The sequence below is a fragment of the Thunnus albacares genome, chromosome 3 (assembly GCF_914725855.1).
Source record: "Thunnus albacares chromosome 3, fThuAlb1.1, whole genome shotgun sequence".
In the NCBI taxonomy this organism is placed as follows: domain Eukaryota; kingdom Metazoa; phylum Chordata; class Actinopteri; order Scombriformes; family Scombridae; genus Thunnus; species Thunnus albacares.
In genome coordinates this window covers 12,710,814-12,735,131 of record NC_058108.1, presented here as the reverse complement: position 1 = coordinate 12,735,131, position 24,318 = coordinate 12,710,814, and the positions used below count along the sequence as shown (strand labels likewise).

General features: G+C 41.0%; 1 protein-coding gene across 1 annotated transcript; it reads left to right on the top strand.

Moving 5' to 3' along the window:
• The first annotated feature begins 16,707 nt into the window (after positions 1-16,707).
• Positions 16,708-20,859, top strand: LOC122977324 (neuronal pentraxin-1-like). The gene is made up of 5 exons (XM_044345527.1): positions 16,708-17,281; positions 17,649-17,856; positions 18,711-18,952; positions 19,337-19,516; positions 20,151-20,859. The coding sequence occupies exons 1-5, from the start codon at positions 16,850-16,852 to the stop codon at positions 20,370-20,372; spliced, it is 1,284 nt and encodes a 427-aa protein (XP_044201462.1). The 5' UTR covers positions 16,708-16,849; the 3' UTR covers positions 20,373-20,859.
• Positions 20,860-24,318: the final 3,459 nt, after the last annotated feature.

The following is a 24,318-nucleotide window of genomic DNA, read 5'->3' as shown; positions in this document are numbered from 1 at the left end:
TGACTGAGAATATGAATTGTAAATCCATTTAAGTCCCCATGTGAAATTTGTGAGACAATGATTGCTTTAAATGATATTCACTGATGGTTGATGTTTAGACAGACATGAAATGATTTTCTTAGCTGTCAGAAGCTGCAGGCACGGGTTTGAGTTGAAGATGAGGATGCAGATGCTGATGGAAATGGCTATCGAAGGGCTGTAGCTGCAGAGTGTGCAGGCAGAAATGGCTGATGATGATAGTTAGTGCTGGGCCTTTCTTTATGAAAACTGAGGTTGAGACTGGCTACCCACTTATCCAATACAGGGGAAGCGGACAAAATTTTATTTGTGTTTCTCAAAGAATTGCAAAATACATTTGTAAAATTCAACAGCAATGTGTCTGTCCAAAAACATCCCTGTTACTCCAGAAGATCCACAAACCTCAGTGTGAACACTTATCATCTGGTCTATTCTTTGTAAATCAAAATATAACAGAATTTGATTTAAAAGTTAATTTAGGAGTTAATTTAAAATATTACGTCCTGTTTATTGTCTGGTTAGTGATAAATGACAATCAAACTTAAAATTTATATTTTAAAATGCAGACTTATGTCAGATCAAGAATTATATATGCCCATATATGAGCATGAGTTCATTCTGTTGAAAAGAAATTATTAGGGAAAAATAATTTTTGATGTACAATGCACTGTTACCATTTTTTAAAATAATATATTTAGGAAAAATGCAACATGCTTCACTGTATACCTCATTATACTCCATAAAGCAATTTTTTGACATAGAATGAAACTTAATAAATAATTAGCCCAAGAGATTGTTGAGTGAAATTGAATTTTTACTTTATTTCGGTTGGTTTCTGGCTGTTGGAGGCTACACGGGGATGTTGGTTTTTGAATTCTGAGGCTGCATGTGGAGGTTGGGGCTGAGACTAGTTGCTCTAACAAGTCAGACTGAAGATTTCAGGCTTTAATTGGCTTTCAGGAGCTGCAGGCAAAGACTGAGACTGCAAATCACAGGCAGTAGCTGCAGGTGGAAGCTGAGGATTGTAGGCAGTGGATGACGTTGACTGTCAGATGCTTTTTAGATGAAGGCTGTGGCTGGAGCTGCAGGGGCAGGCAGAGGCTGGATGGCAGAGGTAAATGGCCGGATGCCAGAAGCTGCAGTTGGACGCTGGGGCTCCTGTTGACTGGCAATAGCTGCAGAGAATGGTGCTGAGGTACTGAGAAAAGCAAGGTTGAACACATCTAACATCAATCAAAAAAAAATAAATCGTATTATTTATGGTGTGATCTTCCTTTTTCCATGATTGTGTTTTATAGATTGAATGTCATTGAATGCCATCTTACAGGCAGTAACTGTGGGGGGAAGCTGAGTCTGAATGCCAAAGGTTGTGGGCAGTGTCTGTGGATGCAGTTCAGCTTGGTGGAGTCTGGGGCTGGGAGGAGCAGGCTGCATCTGGGGAAGAGACTGGCTGATGGAGGCTGAAGCTGTGAGATGTAGCTGTTCTTGCACTGGTACTGAGGTACTGTGAAAGGTAAGGTTGTAGAGAGACAACGTCAACATATTGTTCAGCAAGAACAAAGAAAACAAAATCTTGGTGTTTAAGACATTCATCTTCCATTAACCTTCTTGCTGGCTTTAAAGCACACTTAAACACTGTAGGGACTGGTTTGGGGGTGCAGCTTACTATCAGCTTACTATCAGAGGCTGTGGGTGGAGGCTCAGGCTGCAGCTGTCTCTCTAAGAACTGAGGCTCCAAGTGGCAGCATGCAGACAGAAAAGGCTGCAGGTTATGACTGCTGGAGCTCATACTGGCTGCCAAAGCCTTCAGGAAAAGGTTGAGGCTGCAACTTACAGGCAGTAGCTGCAGATGGAAGCTGAAGCTGGCTGCCAAACATTGTAGGCTGAGGCTGTAAATGAAGGCTGGTGCTGGATGGAGCAGGTGGGATTTGATGAAGAACCTGGCTGATGGTTGGCTGCAGTTGGGTGGCAGAGGCTGCAGGCTGTGACTGGACCAGTACCGGTACTGCAAAAAGAAGACATCAACATATTTTAAGCAAGAATAAAGTAAAATCATCATTCAAGAAATGAAACTTTTCAATTTGTAAGAAGCTGAGGCTGCTCGTGGCTTTATTGAAATTGAGGAGCTGGAGGCAGCTGGAGGTAGTCCGAGGCAGTTGGCGGCCACTGAAGGCGGAAGCTGGAGGCAGCTGGAGGTGTCTGGAGGTGTCTGGAGGCAGCTAACAGCATCTGGAATTGACTGGCAGCAGAGTCTCCAGGTAGTGGCTGGATCAGCTTTGGTTGTTTGTCAGAGGCATCAGGGATTCTTGGGTTGCAGGGCTTAAATTTGAAGCAGCAGGTCAAGGCTGTTGGCCACAGCCAAGAGTATAAACCTGTGTGCAGACACATGATGTCTCTTGGTGAAGGCTTCAAGTCTAGACTGTGACTGCTGAAAAGGTGTAGGCTGATGTTGAAGTTGCAGCTTGTTGCCAGGGGCTGCAGGTGGAGGCTAGTGACTAGGGATGTAGCTGGCTGTCAGATGGCTGTGGCAGTGGCTGGGGCTGCAGCTGCAGCTGACCTTTTGAAGGTGCTATTGGAAAGCTGGGGCCATAGCTACATTTTGAGGAGATTCAGGATGAGGGGGAAATAAGAAGGATGGACACTGTAATCAGAAGCTTTTTGAAGGCAAAGGCTGCAGATGGAGCGTGGTACTCGAGCTTGCTTTGTGAAGGCTGCATGTTAATGACTGTAGGTGGAGGCTGAGGTGCAACTTGATGTCAGAAGCTGCAGTCTGACTCTAGCTTGTAGGTGTTGTTTGTTGATGAAGGTGGAGGCTGGGGCTGCACTCATGTTCCTCTGACTACTTTGGTGTATTTATTAAAATGTAATGGGCGTTGGATTTCTGCAAGATCATCTGAATAAAGAATTCTATTTTCACAGTTGTTTTCTTGTTATTTAAGATATTTTATATTACTTATGATATTTTACAACTGCTGTATTTCTTGTCCTAGAATTACTTCATTTAGTTTAGTTGAGTTTTTTTCCTACCCAGCTCCCAAGGGTCCAGTTCACCTGAGATGTCCACATCTATTAGGGGTGAAGAGATTCCTTTTGCCCCCTTTTGATTCAGTGACTTTCAGGAGTCCATCCTTATTCTCTTCTATGGTCAATTGTGGACAATTCAGTTTCTCCCACAGGCGTGCTGTTTAATCATTTGTCCAAGCTGAAGACAGGGGGGCAGTGGTGGCCTTAAGGTAAGAGAAGCAAGCGTGTGACTGCAAGGTCATCAATTCAATCCCCGGACCGGCAGGATAAATCTGGGTGGGGGAAAGTGAAACAGCAGTGTTTGCCCCTCCCTCATCACCACCACTGAGGTGCCCTTGAGCAAGGCCCTTAACCTCAACTGCTCCAGTGGAGCTGCCCAGTGGCGGGCAGATCTGACTGTGGTTGTACAGGGCAGCTTCCAGGTATTAATGTGTGCAACTGTATGAATGTGATCAGGGCGTTCCTGAAAAAGAGAAGATACCTCTCTATGAAACTTCCCTGAATAACTAAAGGTTAAAAAATTTTTTTTTTTAAATTTTAAATTTTCCAAACACACTTCAGCATGACATGCCCACAGAGTCCTAATTCTCTAATACTCTTCACCAGAGTAACCGTGGATCATCAGAGGTGTCTCACTCTGCAGGACAACATGCTCCTGAGGTGAAGGCCCGGGGAATGGGGATGACTTCTTGGACCTGCACATCTTTGGGAGTTTTAATGGCAGCCTGGGGAGTCAGGAACAAACCCAGGACCTGGCGGAGGTCAGGACTAGGGCTTGCAGGCTGGGGATTAAATCTTGGGCCTGTTGAAGGGAAGGCACATGGTTGCTGTTGGAGAGATGTCAGGCTTTGGCACAATCTTAACAGCATCCTTTGACAGTAAATTTACATCTGACACACTGCAGAGCATAAATAAAAAACCTTACACGTTCTGTCAAATTTACAGGGTTTACCAAAGTTTGATAGCAATGATAATTGTTTCATTCACCATACAGTATGAGTATATACAGTACAAGTGTATTTAATTCTAGATTCATTTCTATTCAGTAAGGTCATCATTAATTCAATGTGTGTTGTGTCCGAGACAATAAAAGCAATGTTATACACAACACAACAAGCAGCCTGCGGGTTTTTCCCTAAGCAGGTTCCTCCTCCTCTTCCTCCTCCAAGAGAACACACACACAACACTGCAACAAAACACTTCAATAAGACTAGAATTAGGCTCTACTAAGGTAAATGCAACATGCTATATTGAAGACAGTTTCCTTCTCAACTGCCAGCAAAAAACCCCCAAAAAACTGAACATGCAATATTTTGCCATGCACTCCATGAAATGTCATAAAATCTGCATCTGCTGGAAATAACAAAGTGCAAGTACTTAAGGCTTGTACTTAACCCACAATATTACTATACAGTATATGCCACACATAAGACAAAAAGAGCAAATATTTAAAAATATAATATAATAATATTTGTGGTGCTTATTTGAAAATATAAAGGAAGACGTTCTTGCTAGCATGCAGTGATTTTATTGCTCTTTATGTGCATTTTGGTTCATTTAATTATTTTAATACGTACATGTGGAGATTCAGTCTAAGGCAGTGTGACCTAAGGCTGGATTACGCACTGGGCAAAGCAGGCATCTGCCCCAGGACCCCAGATCCTCATGGGGCCCAGAGGCTTTTTGTTAAAAGTGTATGCACCACCAAAACCCATTTAAACAGAAGAAAACACCTGCATTCTTACCTGTTTTTAAGGCCCCATCTTGTGAGCTTACAAGCTAAATCTATAGATTTTTATTATTTTACACTTTGCTTATGTGGTTAATTTGTTAAATAACTTTGTACTTAATCAAGTTACCACAAACTAATTACAGTGCACAATGCACAGAGAGCAGTGGGGGCAATAGGGGTTTATCTGACAATGATGACTAACTTTTAATTAAATGGAGTAAAATCTCTTGTGATTTTTTTTAACATTAAAAACATTTTTTCATAGATCTAATATGTCCTGTCCAAATCCTGTGGTATTTATTAAAGGCTTCTAACTTACATGTTAGAAGGCTATAATATATGGAAATATAAGTTTTTAGCCATATGTCCCAGCTCTACAGAAATGTGGGTCTCTTAAAAAACCATGCTCACACAGTTGAGGATATTGTTGCATTTGATTAATGTCACTCACAAAAAAAAATAAATTATGGAATATTGACTATGAGGGTGGTGATGGTCTCAATGGCAAATATGTTGCTTTTTTTTAAAAGCCTGAAAATCTCACATGTTCCAGCTGAAAGTTGTTTTGTCTGAGTAAAAAGGTGTTTGGAAGAAGTCACATTGAAAAAAATCATCACTGAGTCTTTCTTTTAAAGAAATCATTGAATAAAACTTGTAAAACTTGGTTTTCTTCAAGGTCAAGACTTGGGGTTTTGTTTATGTTTAAATGTGAAACCTGCTAAAATGATGCGCCTGGAGACGAAACATAGCAACATGGAATCCTTCAGGTCTATGAACATTGATCTTCTGCAGCTGTAACTTCTCACCACATGAATCAGATGTTTCATAAGATCAATCACACAGTTTTACCTAACTGATCTCAGACCCCGATAAACTGAGGAGGGAAAATGCTAATGCAGAAGAGCAGAATGTGGCTGATATGATAAATCTGAAAAAAACATTTTTACAAAAACGCAAGATTCAACTTACTCCTCCTCAACCATATCTGAGTGGAATGAGCTGCTAAAAATATTGATGAATCATGCTAGATTTGCTAGTTCAGGTTCCTTAAAGGGTTGGTTCACCAAAATTACAATAAAACATAATTTCTCTGTTTTCATTTAAATATATATTTTTTGCTCAATATTTTTGCAAAAGTCCATAATTTGTCATACAAAACAAAATGAAACAGCAATTGCTGAGATGTCAGTGTGTGAAATAAAAAATATATTTAATTCTAAAATCAAAGAAATAGACTTTACACTCTGTTTGGCCATATAAGATTTATGTGAGAGAAGATGGAAATAAAAAATGAAAAGTGTGTAAAAGTCAATAAAACATTTAAGCTGATTTTCATTATTATTATTATTATCATGATTTTACTTTCATCAGTCAGAACAGATTTGTCTGAACTGTAGAAGTAAGATTTGTTTCAACAATTTTTTGAAGGGTTTAAACCTGATACACTGATGGCTGATATATTACTGACAAAGTAGATTTGATTTATTATCCATGAATTAATTATTTTTTAAAACATGCATATTGAGGACGAGGCTACTTCTCCTGTGTTTAGTAATAAGCAAAGCTGGATTAATATCTTTCAAGGCAAAAACAGAAATTTACAATTAATCAAATGATCACATCTGCAACACAGTGAACCTGATGCTTCTGAATTAATCTCAATAATGAGAAGGAATGGCAGTTAAAAAAAAGATACATTATAACATGACCATGGATTGCTACATGCTGCCTTTGCTGTTGCGTTATGCAACATTTTGGCAACCTGCAGAAATTTGTTGATAAAGCCACAGAAATGCTTTAAACACAGGTTTTTAAATTATAATCAAATCTGACAACCTTGTGCTTATTAAAACCTACCAAACAGCTTTGTCAATAATTAGCTTTGAGAGATATTTAAATTGCCTCTGTGTTCATGCAATTCTTCTGTAATCAGGAGCAGCTTCTCCTGACAAGATAATCGATAGCCACTTACACAGGTACCTATTCATTCATGACCGTACAGGCATCATGGAGCACACATCCTCCATGTCTCTATTTACCCTTGATCAATGAGTTCATATGAGACCAGATGACACCCAGTCAATTGAATGAATGGGGTGTGTCTACATTATGTGTCTTCCTCCCAGCAAAATGAATGTGCATGAAGCTCACTGAAAGATTACCTGCCACAGCATCAGCAGGTTAAGAAAGTGATATTTTACTTTGGGAAAATGTGGTTGCCAGGAATAAGCGCATAGAGGTTCATGAACAGTTGACCTAAGTATTTCTTGTTATTTTTTTGTTTTTGTTACTACAAATGAGTATGGGACACACACCTCTGGCTCCACAACATACAGGATATTTACTATTTACTGGATAAAAATACTCTATTAAAATACTACTATTTTACTGAAAGGAAGACTTGACAGTACACACACACACACACACACACACACACACAAATGAAAGAGAGAGATCGACAGTGACAGGGAGTGGGGGAGGAGAGGAGGAAAATAAGGGCTGATTGACCTTGACCTTGAGTTTTGAAGTGATGTCCTCAATAATGCTGATGTCACTTTGTATTTGACAAGGCAGACGCTGGAAGGATTTGTGGCACTTCAGGCTCAGCTCTTGTCTCAAATTTAGAAAAGGCAATTTTGACACACACACACACGCACACGCAGGAAGGCCAGTGATGAGGCCGGCGCTCAGGCTTTGTTCCTCGGAGAGGACCGGAGCCACGTGTTCACACTCATTAACTGAACAAGCCCACACTACAAGCGTGAGGAGCATTTACCATAGCAGCTGCTGTTCACCTTCCCAAACACACTGAGTGTAGGCGGTGTGGAGTGCCTGAGTCTGAGAGCAAACCAGTGCAGACCACTTCAGCTCACTGAGATGCTTTTTCTGTATTTGTTTCATGAAAAGGCAGGCAGTATTGAATCATCATCTGAACAGAATTAATGTAACAAAGCCCTACAAGTGGTCATTACAGCTGTATGAAACAAGTAAATAGATATATAGTATGACATTAAAGCCACCATGCAGCTTTTTTTGCATCATAGCTTGATTAGATCAGCTTTGATTGTTTTGAGAATACAGACTTTGCAGCAAATTCTCAGTGAAAAAAAGTGTAAAAAAGTGTAAAAAAAAAAAAGTGAAAAGTGGTATAACAGAAGACATTTTGACATGTCACAGTGGGAAAAGCACAGGTATAAATAATAAAATGAATGATGGCTGAATTCCATTTAGCAGCTTCAGTTTCAGGGTCCTGGTATTATACATGCTGGCTCACTGTCACACTGTCCTGACTTACCGGGACATTTGAATAGAACAGAGTTCTCATTAATGTTATTAGTAATACCTGTGCTGTTCCTGCTATGACAGGTCAAAATGTCTGCTGTGAAAAAGATGTATTTGACAAACTAATCAAAAACACCTGTTTTGATTAACAAAGCCTTTATTAAAATTTTGCTCAAACAGAACCGAACAGAACCACTTTACAAATTGTACTTTTGATAATTATATACATGTATGTTGATGAAAGCTGTGCAGCATCTTTGAGTATTTAGTCAGACTTATTTTTTACATTTTTTTTTAATGATACGTTTTTTTCCCAGCTACCATGGTAAAACAGTTGTAAATCCCTGTCAGTCAAGCATATAATGTATATTATATAATATTATATAAAAATATATAGGAAGCAATTACAAAGCCCGTTCAGGCCCACAGCTCATTTACGAATATGTAACGTTTTAAAGAAGAAATAACACAGCATGCCTCTTACACATAAAAAGTTACTTCCATAATCAATCAAACACCTTTTGATCAATTCAGTACATTCAGGGGTTTTGCTGCCACAACCTTACTTGGTCTGGTATGACCAATAGCTTCTGGTGGCTAATGTTAGCTTATGCTGGCTTAGAAATTGTTGTGTAACTGACATTTCTGAGTCAGTTCATTGACTCAGAAATGTCATTTCTGTTCATTGGCTCTTCTCTATTATGTAACTGTTACACTATGTTTTAGCATTCATCACTATCCCTGAATTGTCACTTGTGGGCACAGGGGCTGCTGTTTCAGGGATTTTGGTGAAAAATCATCATGTCAACGATGGCTGGCCCTGGCTGCTTTAGAGCCCCTGGGTAGGATCCAGAGATGGCACTCCCACGTATTGTTGTGCACCACCAGACAGCTTTGCACATGAGCTACTGAGGCTTTGTTGCATGTGCACACACTGTTTGTTTTTCACAACTGTAACATGCAGTTTCCCAAACCTCTATTTTATCATACAAGACATACTGGTCAATTCAAAACTGCAGCAGAGGAGTTTTAATAGATAGATAGATAGATAGATAGATAGATAGATAGATAGATACTGCTCAATGCCAAAAAGAATAACACCAGCTGAGTAAAATAAGACTGTGATGGATAAAGTAAAGATTAATGAGACATGACTGTAACAAAGCATTCAGAGTCTGCTGTACTCAAATGTGCTTCAGAGTGAGCGCCTTGTAGAGAAACTGTGAGAGTGTCAAGTGGCCTTGTGCTCAACATCAAAGGTACATGATAGAAGCAATGTCTGATTTAAAGGAGTTGCTTCTGAAATTCAGATTAAATCGGCTCATTTGTCATCGCTCAAGGTCTTAAATGCTCACACAGAAAATATAACTGAACACAGAGTCATCAAGCAGCTTCACTCAAGTGTAAAATGTGAGAAATTTAAGAGGAACTGGCATCCTGGATGAAAGGAGTTGTTATAGTATACAATCCCTAAAGGTGTGATTCCAACAAAAAGCATCAGGAGATCAAAGTTTATTTGTACTGATAATTAGAAGACATTCCGCTTATTAAATGGTGAGTTTATGAGCCCAGCTGTGTTATCAAGAAACTCCTTGCATCTGTATTATTCATGTGCAGTTCATCACTGTTTCTCGTTTGTTGTATATAAATAAACTAAGTGGTACAATGCTGAGATCTCTAAGATTTGCTCCAACATTATTAATAATGTAGACCCTGGAAAAATGAACCAAAAAGCGAATCTGAATGATGACACCGCTGTGCTTTGATGAACTGTGTGGATAATGTGACAATGTATCCCGAAATGTAGCCTGACAAAGAGACAATTTCAGGACAAGTGTGACAGAAACCACACTTTGACAAGTGCTTAGAGTATGGACAGAGACAATAAGCTTCTTTAAATTTAAAAGAATTTAATCATAACCAAACAGAAACAGGTGTAACATCTTTTGCTATGTTCTGTACATTTGCAATAGAAAGCTGATGTGTTTGATGAAATTTCCTCCACTTTTTCCCTTCTCCCTAAACTATGTTCACTTCAACCTCAGTGAAAATTTAATCTCCTTTTGGGAGAAGTAACCCACAAAGGGCCGTGGGGACAAAGTTGTTTTTTACAAGGAGACGCTTTGGTCACTTGATGTAATTGAGAGGGGATGTGCAGAGAGCTCACTCTCCCTATCACTCACTTCCACTCCAGACCCTTCTGGTTTACAAGGTTTCATCTTCACAACGTTATTGAGTTCTAAAACACACCTGCTCCCACAGTGTGATGGCCTCACTCCGCCACTAAACACTGAGTGCTTCGGCTTGTCTTTAAGACTGTGAGCTCAGTGGGAACTGTTCCAGCTTCATTATAGCTCTGTATAAAATTTTAGAAGACTTATTTATTTCTGTCTGGATGATGCTGTGGCAGAACTCAAATGGGTCAGATTGAAGGGTTAGTGTGTCTTGGAGCCACATATAGTCAGCACAAATGGTGACATTTTCATGAGGAGGGAAAAAGTGACCTCTCAGAAGCAAAATATGTGTTGTAACAATGTTACAAGCCTTGTTCACACATACAGTATGCTACGACTGTGAGAAGTAATACTCCAGCTAAAAAACATATTCTTTATTATTGTTTTTATGAAAAAAGTTCATCTTTGCAATAAAATGAAACATTTAATAGGTTTCTGTGAACCCTTTTGAGTCACGTGTGAATATAAACAGAGATCAAATCCACAGGGAGTTTATCTGTACTAATAAAAGTAAATAGTCTCTCAGCAAAAGACTTCAGGCCTCAGGTTTCTGCTTCAAACAAAGAGATTTTCAGATCATCTAACAGCATTTGAAACTCCCTTTCAAATGTCTGAAGCATTCAATCAGAGGTGTGAAAGTTGGCCGAAGCTCCTTTTTCACTCTTTAAACATCTATTCCCATCATTTTTTGTGTGTACAACTAAATGTCTTTGATAGTCAACTATTCAGCTTCTAGAGGCTTTTTAACTTTTAGTTTCAGTTTTATTCTGCCTCTGGATGAAGTTGTTTTGAATATGAGGATGTAATGATCTTTCTCTTCAACCCACAGCTCTGCCGTCACAGCGATACCATAGCTGTCTGAGGTCTTTAGCTGTCTGAAGTCTTTGTCCTGCGTACATGTAGAAAGCCGGTTAGAAATCTGGTTATATGGTACTAGTGTTCTAAAGGGAAAAAAATCAGGTCCTCCACCTCAGTTATGGAAATGATGGGTTTCCTGTATGTTTGCCTCATCCGGTTACTGCACAAATCAACTGTAACATAGTTACTCAGTAACATGTAACAGTAATATGATCACTTTGTTCAGTACTGACTAACATAGAGGGTTACAATTTGAAATTCAGTGATTATACCTACACAATTTCATACTGTATGTTTTATAATCCCATTAACACTCTACTACTCTGACAATTTTGTGGTTGTCTTATTCACTGTTTTACCAAGAGTTTGATACTACTGATCTGCTGGTTAGTTGAGTGGATGTAAATGCACTAATGCTCAACCTGTCATAGGACCTAGTTCACTTGAAGCATACTGAGGCCTTTGGAGTAGATGGACCATGTCTTTGGAGTAGATACTGTTTAAAACTACATAATAAATCAGCATGAGACATTCTGCTTCTCTTATTCCTAAAATCTTACACAGGAAAAAACTAAAATATCTCATTCTTCACATATCTTTTACCCAGATTGAAGCAGAATTAGCATTTCAATCAGTCTGAAGCAAAGTACTAAACCCACTTCCTTTTTTGGCCACATTTTGGCCACAAACTTGTTGAGGCGAAGGCCTAATGGGGAAAGTGTTGTTTCTGGAGGGAGTCCAACAAGGCCAACACAAGCAGCTTGATGAACAGCGCTGTCGTAGCAAAAGTGTTAATGTGCGGGCTTTGGAGAATTATGATGAGGTTAGCTTAGTGCCTAGTGGAACGCATAATGCCACCAGTATTTGTTTATGTCACTTTGGGTTTTAATGAGAGGGGAATAACTCTGGTGTGGCTGGACATCAATAAAACAATGTTCTGGTCTGAGAAGTTATGAGCAATTGATTATAGAATTGACGGTCAGGGTAAGATCATTCAGTCCTGTTACTCATCTACATACATGGACATCTGGAGGAAAATAATGGGCCCACAGAGTGAGCTATTTACAAGCTCTTCTTTATTTTTGTGTTTATGCATGAATTGAAACCAGCTCACAAGACAGGAAGCCTAACATGCAGATATAAACCTGAAATCTGATTAGACTTTTGCACACACGTACCTGTGTGCATGTATAAACTGATATACTCCTTCAGCTCTTTCTGCTCTGCTCCATTCTTCCAGTCTTTCACACTGTCCCCGGTGGGAATACATGCGTAGCTGCAGACTGCTCCACAGTGCAGACGTTCCATCGGACAACTCCCTCCTGACTCCCCCTTCATCTCCTTCTCTGCGGGATGGTTGAAAATGAAGACGTCAGTGCAGCAGAGACAGTGGAGCTGCTACGCCGACTTCCAGTTACCTGGCAGCAAATCTAAATTCTCAGTAGTCAGATGTGGAGTAGTGATGTGTGTGAAAAGGGAAAGTAAAGCTTACTTTGTGGAACATGGAAAGAGCAAACAAAAAGAGTGAGTTACAAGCCTTAACAATTAAAATTACAATCGTTTGAGTTGCAAAAGACAATAGAAGGAGATTCTGAACAGAGAAAAGCAGGATAAACCGTTTTGAGATATGGCACAGACATGAATAGAGAGAAAAAAAACAATTTTTGGTGATACATCTCAAGACCTTATCTTATCTTAACCTTATCTAACATACTCCACAGTACACCAACGTACAGCCTCTGCCCTCACTACAACCCCTCTTGCTTTCTTGTTTAGTTTCTGCAGCACTGTCAGTTTTACAGTCATCCCCCCCTCTGCATCTTCTCTCCCCTGCTATTGCAGATGCTGGATAAATAAGCAAGCAGTTTGCTGCCAGTGTGTGAAATAGTTCTTATCTATATTTCTGCCATTAGAGAGTGGGTTCTATTATAAAGCTTTGCATTATTCAGTAAGCCTGAGAGACTGATCATTATGGATTTCAGCCCTTTTCCACACAGCCCCTGGAGTCAAGCTCGGCCTGCTGGCTGGTGAATGCATACATCTGACCTTGCGCTCTGAACGCCTGGTGTGAAAGGAGGAACGGTCAGCTTGAGACTTTTGAGTATTCAGCTCCAAACACCAAAGCAGAATCTACTAAAACAAATCTGGCTGCAAACTATCAAGTCCCAGCAGCATGCTTTGGTTTCAGAAAGAAAGAATGGGTTTGTAAAATAATAAAGTCGACCTCAACGTTACGCCTGCAGCAGTTTCCAAAGTTCCTGGAAACAAATGAGATTTGTTACACTCTGGAAAGTTAAGTAAAAGCTGATTGACATCTAATGCAATTTTTTCCTCAGTACGGGAGACTAAGTGGCAGACACATGGTGAGAGAGAAAGAAAACATGCTGAACATATGGTGCTGCAGCACTTTTTGAAATGCGTGGGACAGGAGATGAATACTGAATAGATACATGTGGCAAGCTGCTTATCTTTTGCTGTAACCTCACTGTATCAGATGTGGGCTACTCATCTTCATCATGAATACTTCTACACACCAAAAGCATTGAAAACTACTCCAATTGGTAAACAAGCATTGTATTGCTGCTGGTCGCCTGCAGATAATGAAGCATTACTTGTTGATCCGCAGCCGTTCACTAATGGCAAGTATTGTGCTGAGATAAGGAGTATTTGTTACATGCCTGTCTTGCGCCCCAGCAATTAGACTCTGCCATTAACCATTTGTTATATCCGCTGTTTCTCGCCTTGAGCTTGGCACCTTGCTGATTACAACGCGCTGGATCGATAATTAAACAAATTAAAGCGGACTGCTGGGTCAATTTTCATCCCATCTTAGCCAGCGGCTGCCGCGACGTCATGTCTGAAAAACCTCTTGACATGCAACAGGATAAAATTAAAGGCTTGCTAAAAAATGTTTGGACTGCACCTTTGTTTTCAGTGTTTGGTTTGGTGCCGCAGTTTTACGCACAGCGCTGACCGCGACACACACACACACACACACACACACACACACACACACACACACACACACACACACACACACAATCACACACACAATCACACACAGACAGAGAGAGAGAGAGAGAGAGAGAGAGAGAGAGAGAGAGAGAGAGAGAGAGAGAGAGAGAGAGAGAGAGAGAGAGAGAGAGAGAGAGAGAGAGAGAGAGGGGAGTTATTTGACTGAGCAGACAAACCTGTGACTTTCATAGTCAAGACCAAATTCTGAAACGGTGCAATGGCTGATTACTGAGAATACCACCTACTGCTATTGGCACAGGTGGAAGAAGACGATGTGCTGTACATTCAGTTGTGAAGTGGCACCCAATATGAGTATTTGAGAGTGACTTTCTCAGTCCAATGCACTTAAAAATGGAAATGTTGCACTTTCTATGAGATTTATGAGGACTGGAGATAGAAGAATGACATTTCACATCAATACTAAACTGAACCAAAAGTGAGCCTACTCATCTTTTTCAGTTGATTGAGTTTGAAATATTACTGCCTAATCATTTTGTGTAAAATGAAGGGTTTATAAAGTGCTTTATTTGACATGATACAGGCTTCATTGTTTATTTAGTTGACAGGGACAGAGCATATTGAGCAACATTTAAAAATGAACTGCAAATGAGGCTCATTGTCATCTGTTGTCAGACAGACACCATAAAAATAGAATAAAACAAAATGATAAAATCTATGTACACAAAATAATAAATGCGCACCACACAGTACAGCATACACCCAGCAATAGCCTAAACAATGTCTCCATTTCAGATACTGCAGTTAGCTGCAATCTCTGCTAAAAAAAAATGCAAGAAAAGAAATAAGACATTATATTGTGATATTGTTTACTTTGATGAATGATTTAGATACATTTTCAGCTCTGATAAACTGTAGTGCCGTTGCTTAGAACATGTCTAGACTGGCTCTTCAGTTTGCCAATTTGACGATTAAAGATGACACAAAATAAATATAGTTATGACAGTGGTTTCCAACCTTTTTGGCTTTAAAGCACGTCTTGTAACTGAGTTTTTAGTAGTTCAGCCAAAAGTGCATTTCCTTCTCAGCATGCTTCATTTGAACTGTTTATTGAAGCTTGAAGAAGTACTGTTTGAACTTTTTTGCTCAAATCCCACTGCTGCACTGTCTGCTAAAGTCTCTAAATGTTCTTTAAATGAAGTCAGTTTAGGTCGAGCTGTCTCTGTGTCCGTTCAAGCTGCAAATGTGGTCCTTCCTACGGCGTGATTTGTGATCCCGACATGGTCTGTGTGAGGGTGTTGGATCTCTTCCCTTTTCTTATTTAGTAATGCGGGAGCCGCGAGGGGTCGTTGCGTAACAGTGTGTTTAATTATTTGGAAACATTTCACTTTCCTTTCAGCGCCTCCGTCTTGTAGTGATGAGGTTTAACGCACCGCTATCAGCACATCAGAGGAGCCCAGAGCATCTCCATCAGGCCAATTAACCATCTTTCTCTCTCTCTCTCTCTCTCTCTCTTTCTTTCTTTCTGGCTTCACTCACAAGTATAGAAGAAAAGCACACTTCTACTGAGAGATTCTCTGTTTCTTATTATAGAATACAACCATTGTAGTAGAAACACACACTCTTACAACACGTATTCCCTTGGGGGAATATGAAAAGCCCGTTGTACTGTAACCTCGTGGATAGTGGAACGTTTTAAACCCTGCGTATTTTACGGTTTTACGGTGTAAGAGCGCGTGAGGAGAGAGGAGGAGAGGTGGTGCTCGCGGGGACTCCAACAGTGGGACAACAAGATGGGGAGCGGCTTTCATTTAAGGCGGAACACATGCAAATCTCTGCCACGCAATATCCCACGTTTTAAATGAACCCAATTTATCATGGTAACTGAGTAGACTACATTTACTCAATTAGTACATGTTCTGAGGAACTTGTACTCACACTTCTCTATTTCATGTTGCTTATAACTCCACTTCACTACACTTCAGAAGGGAAGTCATTTTAGTCTGAAAATCAGTACAGATGTACAGAAAGAAATATTCTTACTGCACTGCAAAATATTTTGTTAAAGACTCAACTATCGACAGAAATGTCTTAATAGGATAGGAGGTTTTTGCAGATTAAACAGCCTCATACTGTGCAGAATATTTGAAATCAGCTCCACCTTGATCAACTGCAAGAAAAATACTGCATCTTTTAACACAATGGCAGGGCGATTCGGCATAGTGAGTATTGTTTTAACTGGCCTGTTTACTTTTATTTCAGTAAGATTTTGAATGCAGGACTTTAACTAGTAACTGAGTATTTCCTGCATTTCTGTTGCACTTTTTATTAAGTAAATTGTCTGAGTACCTCTCCCATCACTGATAAAAATCATATGGACAGACTCGCGATCAATTTCCACTTCCAATGTCGACTTAATCTAATATTAATAATCTAATATATTTTACTACTTAGACATAGTGTGCGCGCTCTCTGCTACAGAAGACGTTGCCTGTGTAGATGCTTGGCAAACAGTGAGGACGACCTTAAATAAGGGGCTGGACTCTGTAGGTAGAGCAGAACCCGCTGCCTCCCCTCTGTGATGCAGTGAATCTGCGCTGCGTTAAGTCCGCTATATAAACTGCACTCAGCATCCACAGCTCCCAGCTTCAGCGGACAGCTCCGTGGTGCTGAAATCTCAGAGACACCCCACTCTCTCTCTCTCTCTCTCACACACACACACTCAAGCATGACTGGAACCATGGACGCATCCCCCTGGAAACTTTTTCTACTTTCTTGCCTGGTTGTTGTGGAGAGCTCCGCGCAAGACTTCGGACAAACGCAGTTTATTTGCACGTCGGTGCCCAAGGGAATGGACTTGTGCACGGCTACGATGCAGAACAGCGGGCCGGCGGAGGACCTGAAGACCACGGTCATGCAGCTGCGGGAGACCGTGCTGCAGCAAAAGGAGACCATTATGAACCAAAAGGAGACAATCAGGGAACTAACGTCCAAGTTGAGTCGCTGCGAGAGCCAGAGCTTCCCTGCGCCGGCGGGACCCGGCGGGAGGCGGCCGGGGTCGAAGAACACGATGGGAGATGTATCACGGGGCACCACGGACACTCTGGCCCAGCTGGGACAGACTTTACAGACCCTCAAACAGAGACTGGAGAACCTAGAGGTAGGCAAGCTGAGGAGTGCAGCGCTGACCGGGTCAAAAGTTAATTCAATGAGTTGCCCTGGTAGTTAATTAGAATGAGGATTAAGCCTTTATACGCTGCTGCAATATTTTCCTGGCACCACATGTGTTTTAGTACATCTTTTTTTCCTGGCAGCAGGAGAGAACCATCATGTAAAGTAAACCAAGTGGGTTGCTACCTTTTGAATAATGTGTCGCAGAGTGTAAACATAAACTAACAGTAAGGTTAAAGAGAGGCTGTAAGCTTCAAAGTGAGTATGAAGAGAACATGTTTTAGGGAGTTTGATGCAAAAGAAAGTCTTCTCTGTCCTCCTTTAACCCAGTATCTGTCTCCCTCTGTCCCTTGCAGCAATATAGCCGAGGGAATAACACCGTGCAAGCGAACAGCCTGAAAGATCTGCTGCAAAACAAGATAGATGATATGGAGAAGCAGGTTCTGTCCCGGGTCAACACGTTAGAGGAAACCAAACCGGGCACCAGGAATGACACCGAGCAGCGGAACAGAGTGGAGTCCACGCTCACCTCTCTGCACCACCGCATCACTGACCTGGAGAAAGGTGCGTTTGGATTTTGAGGGCGCACAGGACTTAAAAGTGACCATCACAGTGTTGCTTTCACGGCATCAAATTTGGCTCCACAGGAGTTCTCAGCAAGATGAGGTGTAATTTAATTGTTTTAAGTTCCAGGGTGTCGCATCCTTTAGAAAAAAAAACCCAGTTATCTTCAGCTCGTGCTCATCAGCACTCATATGGAACCGTTCACGCTGCCGCAATCATCACGTTGCGCACAGATATTGTGAGGGAGGAGAGGAGAGCTGCATTACTTTGCATATCTCAAGACCTGTTAGCACTTTTGCTTCGCTGAGTTGATGTGTTTCACAGCCAAAAAACTGACTGTCTAACTTGCGAGCCTGATATGCAAAAGGAGATTTTTTTGCAGAGGTCAGACGCAGAGAAACTTTGCAGGGTGCGCCTCTCTCTGGCGCGTTTTGGGGCATATATCAAGGCTCGTTCAGCCTTTCAACACGTGCGTAAGCGCGTGCACACAGTGAATGTGAGAGAGAAGGAGAGGGAGGAGACAGAGCCCTTCTACATACAGGCAACAGATAGAAAATGATTGTGGAAACAGTGTTTCATAATCTGATGGGATAGCGGTAATTTAAACAGTGGGAAATATCATTATGAAAACATAGAACAGATTACATTTTCTTACAAGCTTTCTTCCCATAAAAGAGACTCTCCTCATATAAATTCCATAATCTTTACCGTGTGTTCGTGTATGTTAAAATGGATGTGGGTTTATAAAGGTTTACCCTCCACTTAATCCCTAAATACATTTAAAAAATGCATGAAAATACTCACTGTGAATTTTACAGATGAAACAGTGGAACTGACATTAATCTCATCTACAGGCAAAGACAACAGGCCAACAGATAAGTTCCAGCTGACCTTCCCCCTGAGAACCAACTATATGTATGCCAAAGCCAAGAGGAGCCTTCCTGAGATGTACTCCTTCAGCGTGTGTCTGTGGATCAAGTCCAACGCCTCACCCGGGGTGGGGACACCCTTCTCCTATGCTGTCCCAGGTCAGGCCAATGAGCTGGTGCTGATCGAGTGGGGGAACAACCCTATGGAGATTCTCATCAATGACAAGGTAAAGGCAACAGATTATCAGAGATAAAGACTAATTTTCTTACTTTTGCAGTGCATTGGTGCCTTTTAAATTTACATGTTGTTAAGACTAGACTTACAGTTAGTGTAACAGTAGGAAAAAGTTAAAATACTTGTGCTTGGATGAGTCAGGGAAATCTGACAACTTCTCCATGCCAAAACTGGAAATGGGATAAAAATAGGTGCTAAGGTGAGCAACAGAAAGATATGTGATAGGGGAGGTGATTCTGCAGGAAGAGGAGAAAGTGTGGAAGAGACGGGTTTTCAGGCTGCAAATGAAGACGGGGAGTGACTCTGCTACTAAAGTGTGAGGATTAACTCAGAACAGAGGAGCACAGAGTGAAAAGTGAAAATGTCTCTGCCTCAGGTTGCAAAGCTGCCGTTCCTCATCAATGATGGAAAATGGCATCACCTCTGCATCACATGGACCACCCGTGACGGGATGTGGGAGGCCTTCCAGGATGGAGTGATGCGGGGCAGCGGTGAAAATCTGGCGCCGTATCACCCCATCAAACCAGAGGGAGTGCTGGTCCTGGGACAAGAGCAGGTGATTATACATTTTCACATCACTGAGTACAAATATAATCGCTTTAAGCCCCACATACTTGGAAATCAACATCAGCCAATTATGAAATTAGTTTTGGAGAAAGATTAAAGGTGGGAATATTTATGAAATGAAATTGTGGAGACCATGACGAGGTGGCCAAATAAGGCTTTCCAAACTAATTAGTGTATAATTTTTCATCCCATCATAGTAAAACATCCAATCATCATAAAACATAACATTGCACATCATCAAGTTGGCCTGAATTTATACAGAAAAACATAATTTGACACCTGTTTCATAGAGAAAATCACTCTCATTCTCACTCACACAAGCATTACACTGTCAAATAAAACATGCCAGAGAGTAAATGGTTTCCAGACTGGAGTTCAATGAAATAAAGGTAACCTATTGCTCCTAAGTCACATTTCTGTGTCTTTAACTGAAGACTGCTAACTTGGTGCAGGGTTCAATCATATCTAAGAACAAAAGTCCTCTCTGATAATCTCATGTTCAACCAAATCTGCAGTCTTGTGCTCAAATACCCACCATCTGCCTGTGAACACTGCAAAGAGGAATAGATATTAATGTGCACTTACAGCGCTGATGTCCTACATTTGTCTGTCTCATTCCACAGGACACGTTGGGAGGAGGCTTTGATGCAACACAAGCCTTCGTTGGCGAGTTAGCAAACTTAAATATCTGGAATAGGAAACTTTCTATTGCCGAGATCTACAACTTGGCAACCTGCAACAGTAAAGCATCAGCCGGCAACGTCTTCTCCTGGACGGAGAGCAACATCGAAATATTTGGCGGAGCAACCAAATGGACCTTCGAGCCTTGCCGTTCGCTCAATTGAACTGCGTTTCACCGTTCAAGAAAGGCCTCTCTGTATTTCTGAGCTTTTGTCGTTTTCGTCTTCATTTGACGTTTGTTAGAGACTATTTGATCTTGAGTTAGTGGTAAGCTTAAATCTGGGATTTCTATCATTCTTAGGTATTTATGTGCAAAACAACACTTTTCATCTTGAGGAAAAAAAAAATCGTCTTGGGAAACCTCAGTGAGAAAGTATTGGTATCTGTTTCTCCTTTTTTCTCTCGGACGTTTGGTTGAAAGCACACCTAAGCTTTTCGTTTTGCTTATTTCGTCTTGGACTGGCAGCTGGCAATCTGCGCCTTATGTTTGGACAATTCACAATCCAAGTGAGGAATTACATAACCACTCCCACCCCTTTCCCTTTGGAGAGTGGGAGATTACGCTGTCCGTCCAATTCTTGTCAGTGTTTGGCGCTGTGAAGTGATGTCTGACTCGGTACAGCTCCCTGCAACCCCCCTCCTCCCCCCCTACCCCCAATCCCCCCCACCTCCCACCCCCATCCTCCTTCACTCTGCCCCGCCCCTCCGGAACTTGCACTGTGACTGACGAAGAGAACGCCAGGAGAGGAGGGTATGCTGAAGGACACTGCAAAGTCAGACTGTGGTACAAGTCAATTTGTAATCGTTGTTCGCTTCCAGTGTTTCTGTAAGAATGTCGTTAACTTGCCAACATTGCTACAAAGCCTGGGTGCCTTGGGCTGGTACAAATATTCAGCACATTCAGAATGTTTTAAGTTGCAAATTAAATGTTAATTGGTTTCTGTTTTTTTTATTTCTCTTCTTTTTTTTGAGCTAGGTTGAGTTTCTTGTTCCTCTGGTAAATGTAATTTAATTACAGTTTGTTATCTGACATAATGTGTTTTGGCAGGTGTTTGTACTACTCTGTATTAGGAATGTTACAGTATCTGTATAGTAACAGCATGAATGACAGAGTGCTGTGAAAGCATTGTTGAAATCTGCTTTACTATCTTCTCTGGGTCTGGGTTTTTTACTGTATTGTTATATGCTCCAAGCATGGCAAAACTGAGAGATGAAGAATTTAATTTTTGTAATAAAATTGTGATACTTAATGTCACAGTGCATTCGTGGCGTTTGGTTATGTGCATCAAAAGGTGTGATCATAACAGGGGGGAAGAGGGACGGGAAGCCAACCCAGAGTGAGAGGGCGCAGGAGGGAGAATCGCTGATCAAACGTAACATTTTTAGGGTGTCAAATGGTAAAGAGGGGGAGGTAATTTCCACATAAGCGAAATGTCCAAGTCAGTGAAGGTCAGAATGGGCACCTCAGAAAAGAAATCAAACCGTGTGGGTGCCTGCGTGTGTGCAGTCACTCCTTTGTAGCTGACTGCAGAAGATAACCCACTCGATGCTTTGTTGTTGCTGCTGTGAGATGCAGTGCTTGCACTAAAGACAGCAAGGCTGTCGGAGGATAAAAGTGCCTAGTCATATCAGCCTTTGAGTAGCCCAGTTCAAGTGAATGCAGCTTAAACTAAAACTACAGCACTTTAAGGTTGACTGTCATTATCAGATCACCTGTTGCTGGCACACCGAAAATTCACATTGACAAGATGCTGCTGTTTATTGAATTCAAATTAGTCACTTAATCTGTTTCTTGTGCATCAAGTGGTGAAAGCAATGTCATGATTATGTTTTCCTGTTTTCAAACCAATTGAGATATTTTATTATGAAACATTTCAGAGTGGGCAGCTGTAATCTTATCTGACAACAGGGTTTCCCTTTATTTAAAAAAGTAAAGCTCCATTGAGCCTTGCCTGAAATATATTAGGGAAAGACAAAGTTTTAGTATACTTGCATGGTCTCTGTCACACAAATTTCTCGTCTTAAGCTTGACCTTGAAGCGGATTTTATTTAGCTGTGAGAGGATCTGCATCACCTCAAAGTAATCTCCCATCATGCACAGCAGACAGTGGCCAGGGTCAAGAGCCTGTTAAAAGAATGGCAAGGCATTAATACAAAGAGCCAATCTTTGCTCCTGAGTCACTCTCCCCCAATAGTTTTATCCTGGGAAGCAGCATTAAACACACACAGGGACAGAAAACGATTTATTCTGGTCTCTAAGCCATGTTGGCAGATGTATCACGAAACACATATCAGCCAATTACATTTATAGAAAATACCAGGACAGCTGAAAGATGGCTGCATAATGCTTTCCAACCAAATTCAGGATTTGGCAGGAAGTCTTTCCCATCCTCAGAGTGGACAGGCATGGTGTTGGAAACAAAAGTCATCATAATGAGAGAGCACACCCCTTCTTGAGCACCCTGTCATTACGTTGAAGTTTCAACATTGATTTGTGTTAAACAAATAAATGAACCCCCATATTATAATCTAATATTTTGAGACCAGCGGGTGGTTCTGTGACTGCTGAGTGAATACCAGCTCAGACTTCAGCATGGTGGTGGATGAACCGTATCCAGATAAGACTGACTTTCATTTTGATGCCACCACACACAACACCATCACTGGGCACGCTGTCATAATCACTAGGTCTACTACACTCAGCTAATACCCTGCCAGCGTAATGCTGCTAAGCCCTGACAGAGTATATTGCTGTGGTGCAATTGCATTTGTGCTTCAGACACCGCGATGTGCAGAATTTAAAGCCGACAGACTAAAATAGATCCAGACGGCCTAAAGGATGATCTTACACCTTGTATTTATGTGTAAGACACAAAGATCAAGCCACCTCTTACATGAGCACAATCTCCACTGACAACGTTACACAATGAAATATTTGGGGTTACGCCTTCCAGTCGAGCACAATGTGATTGCGCCATAAAGCTTTGACACAAGCACAAAGTACAGAGGCCACGACTGAGGGGAAATGAGTAAAGAGCAAATTTTTAAAGGTTGTTAGTAATTTTCATCCTCTATATGCTAAGGTGCAGTACATCACACAATGTTTTGCTGGCAAAGCACATATTCCAGGACACATCCTCACTTGGCAATGTAAACAGATGCTGCTGTTCATACTGACATTTAGGAGAAAGTGTCCTACTTAACTTTTTAGTACTTCACCTTATTTATTTAGGTAAGGTGCTTTTCCCAAACCTCATATTCAGGGACAATATGTTGTTGTCAGACCGATGCCGTTTCACATGCTAACCTTGGGGTCAACAGAACATACACACACAAAAAGCATCAACAGCAATTATGGACTCATGAACACTTACACAACGACCAAGATACCAAACATATATACAGTAAAAAAATAGAAAAATAAACTAGAAAACTCCTAAACAACTACACAAAGAGCTGTTACATGTACACATAATTAATTATATTTTGATACAAGAATGAGAGAGTTCCTCTTATTTTTATTTTTATTTTTACATTTTTTACCCAGATGTATAACTGTCATAACAAAACAGAAGGAGACAGCATTTCTAAAGATGGGGCCCCCTGAGTCAAGCCGCTCGAGACAAACAAGATTCATGGTGCTACGTTATATCAATTCCTCCGTGGAGGTTGTTTTTTCTCTTGGAGAGATTGAGTGGATAAAGACGTGACATCTCTGCTGACATCTCATTAATTCATAAGCTGTCCCCTGTGGCAGAGGCAAGGAATAATGGAACAGGAATAATGTTTCAGGTCAGAACGGCAGCAATTTCTCTTATTAACATTGGGGTGACAAAGCAGCACCATGTAATGAGAGTTTGGGGGTTGCCATGCTCTACAAATAAAACTAAGAGGACTGTCTGCTGAAAGAGTGTGTGTTCCCTCAAATATTAGCACATGGTGAGGCCTTTTGACTACCGACAGCCTGCTTAATTTTGCTGCTGGAGTTCTTTCATGTTGAGCATCAAGACATGACGTGGTCAAAGGGATTTGATTCACAGCAACTGCCTGAAAGAAGAGAGCCAGCATCTAACTGGAGAGAGAAAGACAGGGAGCCTTGTCTTGTTCCTC

What these genes read in the sequence shown, in the direction of transcription:
- LOC122977324 (XM_044345527.1), top strand. Translation starts at nt 16,850, where the DNA reads ATGACTGGAACCATGGACGCATCCCCCTGGAAACTTTTTCTACTTTCT. An exon ending in AGAGACTGGAGAACCTAGAG is followed by an intron (nt 17,282 to 17,648) that starts GTAGGCAAGCTG and finishes TGTCCCTTGCAG; the next exon opens with CAATATAGCCGAGGGAATAA. An exon ending in CATCACTGACCTGGAGAAAG is followed by an intron (nt 17,857 to 18,710) that starts GTGCGTTTGGAT and finishes TCTCATCTACAG; the next exon opens with GCAAAGACAACAGGCCAACA.